This window comes from Vulpes vulpes, chromosome 7 (genome assembly GCF_048418805.1).
Source record: "Vulpes vulpes isolate BD-2025 chromosome 7, VulVul3, whole genome shotgun sequence".
Taxonomy (NCBI): domain Eukaryota; kingdom Metazoa; phylum Chordata; class Mammalia; order Carnivora; family Canidae; genus Vulpes; species Vulpes vulpes.
The window spans coordinates 124,132,865-124,143,570 of record NC_132786.1 but is presented as its reverse complement, the minus strand read 5'-3'; the positions used below and the strand labels follow the sequence as shown (position 1 = coordinate 124,143,570).

Here is a 10,706-nt window from a genome sequence, read left to right as displayed (position 1 = left end):
TCTCAGCCGGTTGCTTTACTTACTTTTCACCACTTTCTTTCTGTTGTAAACACTCTGAATTTGCTTGCACTAGAACCAAGATTACTGGTCTGTGTCATAGTCTGTACTGTATTTTGGTGACACAGTGTACTTGTAGCCTTCTACAGTCTCATCTGCTCTGCGACACAAACTATTTCACTCATCACCATATCCTCGCAGCATCTAGTAGCGCCTTCCGGCAAACGAGTCAGAAATTCCTGTTGGTCAAAGACACCCTACAGATGGGAGAAGATAGTTGCAAATGACGTATCAGATCAAGGGCTAGGATCCAAGATCCATAAAGAACTTATTAAACTCAACAGCAAAGCAACAAACAATCCCATCATGGAATGGGCAAAAGACATGAACAGAAATCTCACAGAGGAAGACATGGACATGGCCAACAAGCACATGAGGAAATGCTCCGCATCCCTTTCCATCAGGGAAATCACATCAAAACCACAATGAGATCCCACCTCACCCCAGTGAGAATGGGGAAAATTAACAAGGCAGGAAACCACAGATGTTGGAGAGGATGCGGAGAAAGGGGAACCCTCCTGCACTGTTGGTGGGAATGTGAACTGGTGCAGCCACTCTGGGAAACTGTGTGGAGGTTCCTCAAAGAGTTAAAAATAGACCTGCCCTACGACCCACCAATTGCACTGTTGGGGATTTACCCCAAAGATTCAGATGCAATGAAACGTCAGGACACCTGCACCCCGATGTTTCTAGCAGCAATGTCCACAATAGCCAAACCGTGGAAGGAGCCTCGGTGTCCATCGACAGATGATGGATAGAGAAGCTGTGGTCTGTGTATACAGTGGGATATTCCTCAGCCATTAGGAACAACAAATACCCACCATGTGCTTCGACGTGGATGGAACTGGAGGGTATGATGCTGAGTGAAGTAAGTCAATCGGAGAAGGACAAACATTATATGTTCTCATTCATTTGGGGAATATTAAAAATAGTGAAAGGGAATAAAGGGGAAAGGAGGGAAAATGAGTGGGAAATATCAGAGAGGGAGACAGAACAGGAGAGACTCCTAACTCTGGGAAACGACCTAGGGGTGGTGGAAGGGGAGGAGGGCGGGGGGTGGGGCTGACTGGGTGATGGGCACTGAGGGGGGCACTTCACAGGATGAGCACTGGGTGTTATGCTATATGTTGGCAAATTGAACTCCAATAAAAAATAATTTAAAAAAAAGAAATTCCTGTTTGTGGAGGTTTATACATAATCGAGTTAAATGTATTCCAGACTATTTCCATTTTTCCCACAGGAAATATTTCACATCTTGGCAACACGCAACCCAGCAGGGGCAATCCTGTCCCCCAGGAGACATGTGACAATGTCTAAAGACACTCTGGGCTGTCACAACCTGCGGGCCCCGGGATGCTGCTGCTGTCCAGTGATGCTGCGAAACGTCCCACCAGGCGCGGGGCAGCCCTCCACAACAAACCACCATCCAGTACAGATGTCAGTAGTGCTGTTGGAAAACTGAAATTTAATCAAAGAATAGTTACTGCATAATTTTTATATGTGGCTTCCTGATTGTTACTTATGTTAGAATAATCGTGTGTACCTGCGCGGCTGGTGGCAATGACATCGGGATTTTACCTACTTCCTGAATGTGTAATTATCCCACTCCTTCCAATAAATGCAACCAACTTTGCCCATATAATTTCCTTTAGGCCTGTCAAATGTGCGTTTAAGATTTGCATCTTCTAAAAGACCATATATTCATCTATGTAGATATATGTAAACATACATATATACATGCCCATATTAATGCACACTCCCGAAAAGAAAGAAGGAAGGAAGGAAGGAGGGAGGGAGGGAGGGAAGGAAAATAATCGCTTCAATCGGTAAGTACACAGATAGACTGGCAAACATTTAATCCAATGAATTACGCGACTTATTTTACCTTTTTTTAGGGCACAAACGTATACCTTGGTGTAGAGCGAGAATTCCTGCTTTTATCTATCATTTTATAAAACATGAATAAATTGAGATTCCATTTGTTATGAAATACTATCAAATCATGTCCTTTAAATTACAAATCTCATCTGTCTTCTCTATAAACCTGCAATATAATATTCCATGGAAACCATAATATATTCAAGAAATCGTCTCAAGATAGTCACATAATTTAGTTTGTTTCTTTTGTAAGATGTAATTACAATCACCCATTCTTATTTTCAGAAAATGAGAGGTATTTTGAAATCTTTACAGCATTGAATTTACTATCTGAAAGACTGATGTTGTCTGATAGGAGATGGAAGGAAGGTAGGTTTTATCTTCCTACTCCAGCGAAGGCTGGTTACCATTGAGCTAATCTAGGTGGGTCAGAAGGGCACATTCCTCGATACAGTGGGGTTCTCGGTCACATATATACCACATAAATTCAAAAGATGACTCCTCTATCTAAACCATAAGGCCTCTAACATAGAAGCTTATATTTTTGGTTGTTTTCAACAAACTGGACTCCTTTTCAAACATTTATAAATGTCAAGCGCTGGTAAAATGAACACACCTTTTGGCACATTTGTGAAACCTATTCAAGAAAATAGCCATTTGTCATATTAAAGATAAATAGGTAAGCGCTTCCAGGATACGAACGCAAATTTTTAAAAGTTCTAATGAGAAATACTGGGGAGAGGTCACACTAAGACTTCCTACTACCTAATTATTAGTTATAATATTAGTAAAAATAGTAAGATATTAGTAAAATTCCAAACAAGTAACTCATATTTATTTATGTTCAGGGTTATTCAGAAATATCTCTGGCTGGACTCTCATATTACATTTAACAAAAGGGCAGCTGTTTAAAGTAACGTGGTACGTAGTACCCTATTACAACCGTTCTTACCTTAATGTATTAGCATGGAGGGTCCCTCTACTGGATTAGATTTAACAATGCAAACAGAATTCAAATACGACCACCGTCTTTCCGTACTACTGATGTTAAATTTGTGAATGTTTTCGGCTAGCTCACCATTCAAGACTAGCAGTTACACGCTTTCCTAGGAACAACTATTTCTATTCAGTAACATAGGTGGGCAGAAAAGGGGGACGGGAATTAGTGACCCATACACAAGCACATGCATGCTCCACCCTTGTTTCCCACGTTGGCTTCCGAGTTTTTAATAAGCAGTGGAGAAATGAAGGGTTATAATGCTCTTCCACGGTCTCTTCTGTCAATAGCAAAGAAAGTAAAAGGTGGCTCCGGATTAACCAAAAACTGGATTATATGGCCCTGAAGAATTTATTAAGAAATTACTTTTTTTTCATTTTAATAATGCCTAATAACTTATTAGTTAAATACTGACGTATAAAGTATATGTACTTACTACCTGAAAATGGAAATGGCCGGAAAGGGGCAGGCATACCTCTTCTTGGTCATGCTTCAATCAAAAAAACAAAAACAATTCTGAAGTCAGTGCGTCTTTATGACACTTTTAACTTTATTTCTCTGTAGCAGAATCAAATCACGAATATTAAGATCCTGGGTGTCAGGAGTCACAGCCTGGGGGACGTAGACTTTACCATCTCAAGGAGGAAAGCAAAACGAAACAAATCTTCGTTGGCAATTCTGATTCATGGTTTCGAAAATGAGGACAAACATAATATGGTCTCATTCATTTGGGGAATATAAATAATAGTGAAAGGGAATAGAAGGGAAGGGAGAAGAAATGGGTAGGAAATATCAGAAAGGGAGAAAGAACATGAAGACTCCTAACTCTGGGAAACGAACTAGGGGTGGTGGGAGGGGAGGAGGGCGGGGGTGGGGGTGAATGGGTGATGGGCACTGAGGGGGGCACTTGACGGGATGAGCACTGGGTGTTATTCTGTATGTTGGCAAATTGAACACCAATAAAAAATAAATTTATTATTAAAAAAATGAGGAGGAAAGATCCACCTTAAATGTAGGATTTTTTTTTTGAGCAATTTCCAAGTTATAGACTTGTGTCACCCCTACATTAAGAAAAGTGCTCTGGTTTCATTAAACTTAAAACGATCTGAACGTGTTCGGCCAACAGTACGTAGATGCCCCACTGGTCTCCTTAACAAAGGATTCGGGGACACGGTGTAAACTCGTTATAGACTCCCGCTCGGTTTCCGGGCTTTGCTTGCTGACCCTTCATCTCCCTCATCCCAGAGTTCTCTTAAGTTACCGGGGTGGACGTGGCCCTTAAACAGTATCTTGCCGTGGAAAACCTTCCTGACTTCATGTGCCTTTAGGCATCGGCTCAAAAGAAACCCCCCGGGGAAGCCTGGGGGGGGGTGTGGGTGTTCCCGCTGCCATCGCCGCCCCCACCTGCCAAGTGCAGCAGTTACCTGTTAGCACGTGGGTCCTCCCCACGCCCACACCCAAATACCATGGGCTGTGTGTGCTCAACCTCCAGGGGCAAAATGTTTGTACGACGATAAAAATACGGTTCCTGAGCATATTCACTCTTAAGACCCACCCGTTAAAGATCTCAAGATGGGAGTTGAAGGAAAACAGTGCAACGTCTACACAGAGCGCCTCACCTCCCGCAGCCCGAGCGTATCAGACATTTGTATTTCTAAGATTCATTAATGCGATCAACAAGCCCATTTCTGAGATGGAAGGACAGAGGCACGGGCCAAATGCAGTCAAAAGCCTGAAGTGCGTGGAATTTGCTTTAAAAGGAGAAAAGAGCAAAAAAATGAACTGCCCTTTACAAGAATGACCGTATGTTTATCAAACACTCAGCTTCATTTAGGCATTTAATTAAGCCATTTATTGCTTCAAATGTGTCACCATGAACATTTTAACGTACACTCCATTGCAGTAAGGCCTCAGTTTTCACCACCTATAAACTGTGAACCCACATTTTGGACTTTTTTTTGTGTCACCAATTGTTACACAAGTTTTACACAACAAAGATTCTGAATCCGTATTTTCTTTCTTTTTTTTTTTTTTCTAATATTTTATTATTCATTCATGAGAGACACAGAGAGACAGAGACACAGACAGAGGGAGAAGCAGGCTTCCTGCGAGGAGCCTGATATGGGACTTGATCCCAGGATCCCAGGATCAGGACCTGAGCCAAAGGCAGAGGTTCAACCACTGAGCCACCCAGGTGCCCCTGAATTTGTATTTTCTAAGAGCAAAAATGCTTATCTCGCCCCTTGGTGTAAATATCTCAAAGAATATTAATAGTTGGCCACATTTTTTTTTTTTGAGGAGGAAGTAGTTCCATATTTGGCTATATCTCAGATACTAACAGGTTTTACCAATTACTAAACAACTAAACACAATTTTGGCTTGCTTCTTTATAGATGCTTCATAAGATAGTTGATATTTGAGGCTGAATTTTGTCAAAATGTTTTCTAAGTGATTTGGTAAGTAGTGGAATTCACACACTTGAGAGGGGCTGCAGCAGCTGGAAAGAGGGATGTTCCTGACTCAGAGAAGGAACTTTCTCTTAAAGTAAGGCTGTACATATAAGGCTTTATCCTTTGACCAATTCCTAGAAAATGAATGAATTTGGGAAATTCATTATATATAATTAGAAGGTTAAACAGTACCACAGAGCATCTCCAGGCCACATGCTAATAAACGAACTGTTTGCTACATTATATATTATTCCTTAAAGGTTTCTAAAAATCTCCATGAGAATACTGAGTGTTACGGAATCGTGATCCTCGTGATACTGCGGAATCATCAACACCCTACAAATGAACCAGCGTTGTTTCATGGGCTGTCAGCTATAAAATCAGTCTGCTACAGCTCAGAACTGAGGATTCGTGAAGCTAGGAGAGACCTCTGAAAGCCCCCCTCTCATCCATACCCTCTGGGTAGCACTGCATAGATTTTATAGTCTTCTGAATAAGTTCTGAGAGGCTCATAAGTGGTTTTGATTAAAGCGGAAATCTAATGGACCCAGTAAGTTTCAACATAAAAGAAACGATGTAGTAAGTATTTCTAAAGTTTTAAGGATTTCTCTACCAACCTGACTTGATAGTATACCTGAAATAAAACCTCCACTATGCAAAATTTATAATTTTAATAGCACCTATAGAATAAAACCTTAGGAGTGCTTTACAGACATCCTGCAGCCAGCATCACCCTGGTTTAATAAGGCCCAGAGTGATTCAAAATGTGAACTAACTGTCATACCAGTATGTGGTAAGTATCCAAAATAGAACTGCACTTTTAAGCTCCAATCCAGGAGGTCTCTTTACTTAAACTGGCCACACTGCCTCACGTCAAAACATCTGTCACCATTATTTTCATTTTATCTACTGTAATTAGACGTCTTTCACGTCCCTTAGATGAAGGAAAAGTCCGGGAGACGTTCTAGAAAAATACATTTACGTTTCAAATTTACATTAAAAAGGTCTTTCCCTTATTTTCACGTCGTGAAATCCAAGCACTGTTAAAGAAATCACAGACGACACAGCATTCTGTGTCCTGGACCTCTGTCCTATTTAGATTATGAAAACTGGAAGTTAATTAGAATTAAGAAATTTCCCTTATTAAGTCTGCAAAGTATAAATACAAGTAATTTTTTAAAAACTTTATTTTAACACCTAATACAATTCCAATTTTAAGGATTACTTGCACAAAAAAATAAACACATTTGGTATAAAAATGTATCACTTTAACGCCCTTTCCCCTTCAGGTCCCCCCTTCCCACCCCCCCACCCCCATGAACTGCACTCTATGTGGATGCAGAAACATAGAAAGACTAATGGCACAGATTCGTTTTTACCTACAGGAGTTTCTGTTTATGTACCCAGGTACTCTAGAGGACACCAGCCCACTTCATCACATGAACCATTTCCTTCAGCCTGCTGAATTTAGTTTCACAAAGAAACAAAGCTTATTATAAAGGCATTTGAAAAACCATTATCTTAAATTCTTTTTAGAAGCACTGACTTTTTTTTTTTTTTTTTTTTTTTTTTTTTTTTGCAACCATTTATATACAGTGTGACATAACAGCTCTGGAGTACAGTACATGCAGCAGAACGTACCTGTTGAATATAAAATACTTTTCTTAAAATCTTCATCGTTGGAATTCTCTGAAGTCTAAATTATAGAATGCCCATTACTTTGAGAGAAAATGGTTGAGGAGTACAAATGTCTGCATATGTTGGCCACTGAAATAATCCAAGGCTAACTGGAATAATATTCATAGCACACCAGGAGTGCATAAATAATTTACTTACATTATTAAAATACAACCCATAAAATTCAAGTTCAAGATCTTACAGGATTGTCTTTGTAAATCCTTGAAGTGGTTGCCTGGAAATGCATTGCGTCTTCTTTCCTTCTCTTCTTTTTTTAAAGTCCTATATAAAATGTTTAGTTGAAGATTCTCTTCCTCAAAGGAGACGGCCACCTTTATTTGTGCCGACTGCCTCTTCTCTTCATTGCAGCAGTGCACTGTGGACAGTACCATTTTCCTTTTGGTGCTTCTGTCAACCCAACACATCCATAATGGAACCATTCTATTGGGCACTGGAAAGCAAAGCGGCAGAGCAAAAGTTGTCAACATCTCCAGAGATTACAGAGTATAATATGCCCACTAGACTGGATATCAACAATAAGATGCAAGGAAACAGGACTCTTAGATCTAGGAGTTGATTTACAGATCATTGAATACAACTGGTAAATTTCAGAGATAAGGAACTGGAGGCAGAAAAACGTATGCATCTTTATTAACTCGGAGGTTCATGTAAACTATTTCCATGATCCCAAGCAATGAAGGAAGACTCACTAATTCTCGTTAAGCTGGAGAGTGAGTGGATACCAACAGTCAAGGATAAGCAGTGAGATGGGTCTCTCACAAAAAAAGTAAACACATTTTACGGATTCTATTTAACATTCGGCCTTATTCACTCCCTTGTAAAAGCAAAATAAGCTAGGTGCAATGAAAAACAAAGGGATGTCCTGGATTTCGTGTCTGGGTAGATCTGTTCCTAGATACACAGAGCAAAGGGATTCTAGGGCAGCCCGGGCGGCTCAGCGGTTTAGCGCCGCCTTCGGCCCAGGGTGTGATCCTGGAGACCCGGGATCGAGTCCCACATCAGGCTCCCTGCATGGAGCCTGCTTCTCTAAAAAATAAAAAAAAAAGGGATTCTACTCTGTGACTTATTAGGCAGTCCTACACCTTCCGCAGAAAATCTCAGCACTCAGAAGAGTACAACTGGGAATGAGAGAGATCAGAGACTACGCTGGGATATTCACAGAAATGCATCATTTTTACTAACTGCCCCAGGAGTTTACAATGGTGTTCCTGGAACGACTGGGCAATACTGTTCTACAATCATCTCAGACAGCCCACAAGTGATTGTAAAGGGGAAGTGGGAGGACAGGCTTTCTCCATCTACGTGAACGTGTTGGGACCCCGTCAGGTCAGGAAGGCACGAACGGTAATGTACAAAGCCAACCCTGTTCAATCTTCACACTGTCTTAAAGTTTTAAACTGTTATCATTAACCTTAGGGTTATGGTATTATGGACTAGGACTTCTTTAGAACTTAGGGTTCTGTTACTCCTTTGCAAGGAAAAGATGACCAAAGGGGAAGTCTGAGAAAAGTAAGGAGGGAGTGAAATTACTGGAAAGAAATATTCTCAGCATCCAATAAGATATGTATGTAACCAAAATTAAGCTTCCTTAAAAGAAAAAAAGGAATTCTTTTCTTTCAGTTTTATATCAGAAGTGGCTCTTATCGGCTCACAGCTGCAGAGAACGATAGGAAACACTACACTGGTAGGAGGAAAATCAGTTGTGGCCTCAACGTTTCCCATCGCTCCCTCGCCCCCGCCTCGTCCCCCCGGCAGCAGGCTTCCTGACACAAGGTACTGTGGTGAAATTCCAGTTCCTCACCGTGATAAGTGAACTGGATTCCAGTAAACACAGTATTACTTAGCAAAGCAGGTGGAGGATGTTTCTAATTTTCATACCACGTAACACCTTTTGAGATTTATTATCCGCACATGAAATCATAAAACTGGCTTTAAAAAAGTTAAATTGGGAACACATGAAGGGACTCTATCCTGTTTTGGAGAGAAATATTCTAGCATTAATATAATGTAATTAACGTAACTGCAAGTCTGTTTTCTTAAACTGAGAGACACCCTAAATAAGGAGAATGTTCAAGTAATAATACTCTGTGATTTTTTTTTATTCCTAATTTAAAAAGTTTAATACTTACATCTTGGTTATCACATCCCACCATCTCGCCATAGGATACCTGGTTAAAATAAAAGTAAATATTTATTATGACTATACGACAAGCATCTAAATTCTAAAACCAAATTGCTTATGATACTGTTAGAAAACAGAGGAGAATATAAAATTGCGTTAAGAAATAGGACATATAGCTTTTTAACAAAGATTTTTAGAAAGATTTATAGCTTTTTATTAAAAGATTTTTGGGGGGCAGGGGCACAGAGGAAACACACAGAAATTATGTTCTGTTTGAAAATCTGAAAGAACCTTGACAAATTACCTTTGTGGATGGTTTCTTTCCTAAAGACTTTTAGTTTCTTGATTACTTACTTACTTACTCAAGGTTTTAACTTTTTCCTGGGTCCTGTGAGCTCATTTATATTTTTACAGGAACAGCTGTAACTTCTAAATTTATTATCAATTTACTATCTGCCCTTTCTCATTTTTCTTTTGGCTGTTCATCACCAGTACTTTAGAACACAACTTTCTAATTCTTGAGTTATTTTCTCAATGGACTGAAAAATGTTTTAGACAGGGTTAGAACTAGATGTTATACTATCTGAGTCTCCACTCGAGGGAGAGTATCTGTATATGGGTCTATACACATGAACAACTTCTCCGGTTAACAATCTTTGGAGGCACTCAGGTTTTTCCCTTAAAGCTCTACAGTTTATTTCACCCAGTTTTTAGTGTTATAAATGGGAAATCTCGGGTGAATCTGATTTTGTTCTTTTACAGGTAATCTATTTTTACCACCAGGATCCTTAAAGAATTTTCTTTTCTTAATAATTGATATAAAAAAATGTTTGTTGGGTGATAGTAGAAAACCTAATCAACTCTTAAATGGCAAATTCTCAAAAATTAGATTGCCAACTTATACCATGAAACACAATAAACTGCGATGGATTAAAGTTTTTTTAGATGGATTAATGGATTAAAGATTTAAACATAAAGAAACTGAAGTGTATCAAGAGCTAAACAAATCATTTGCAAATGAGAAGAAATACAAGATGTATTTATAGGGGGAAAAAAAGGCAAGGAGGTCTTCCTAAGTATATACCCCATGGCCGACTTCATAAGGAAAAAGACTGACAGTCATTACTCCATAAAACTGGAATTTCAGAATCAAAAACAAAACAAAAAAACATCTAAACCAAGCAAAGTATTTATAACATACAAGACAAAAATGATAGAAAACTCAGCCCACACCACTGAGTCAATTCATAAAAGAGGAAATAAAGAGTCAAAAAAGGGTCCAAATTTACTACTAATATAAGTTGAAATGATTATGTGACATAAAAACTATCAAATTGGTATGTGGTTTTTAATACAAAATAGTATCCATCATTGGACAGGGTTTAGGAAACAAGCATGCTCACTTGGTTTTGGTAATGAACTTCAGAAGATAATTTGGTAGTCTGTAACAAACATTCTAACTTAAAAAACCTGAACAGGCCAATAACCAGGGAGGAAATTGAAG

The 10,706-nt window shown here is 39.3% G+C and overlaps 1 protein-coding gene across 1 annotated transcript in view; it reads right to left on the bottom strand.

Moving 5' to 3' along the window:
* Window positions 1-4,761: 4,761 nt before the first annotated feature.
* The window catches only part of ING3 (inhibitor of growth family member 3), a 30,032-nt gene continuing 24,087 nt past the window's right edge, over window positions 4,762-10,706 (bottom strand). Inside the window, exons 11-12 of the mRNA XM_025986810.2 lie at window positions 9,210-9,248; window positions 4,762-7,510 (exon numbers count right to left, since the gene is read on the bottom strand). Coding sequence (XP_025842595.1) covers window positions 7,394-7,510; window positions 9,210-9,248 — 156 coding nt within the window. The 3' untranslated portion in view covers window positions 4,762-7,393. The remainder of the gene's footprint in view (window positions 7,511-9,209; window positions 9,249-10,706) is intronic.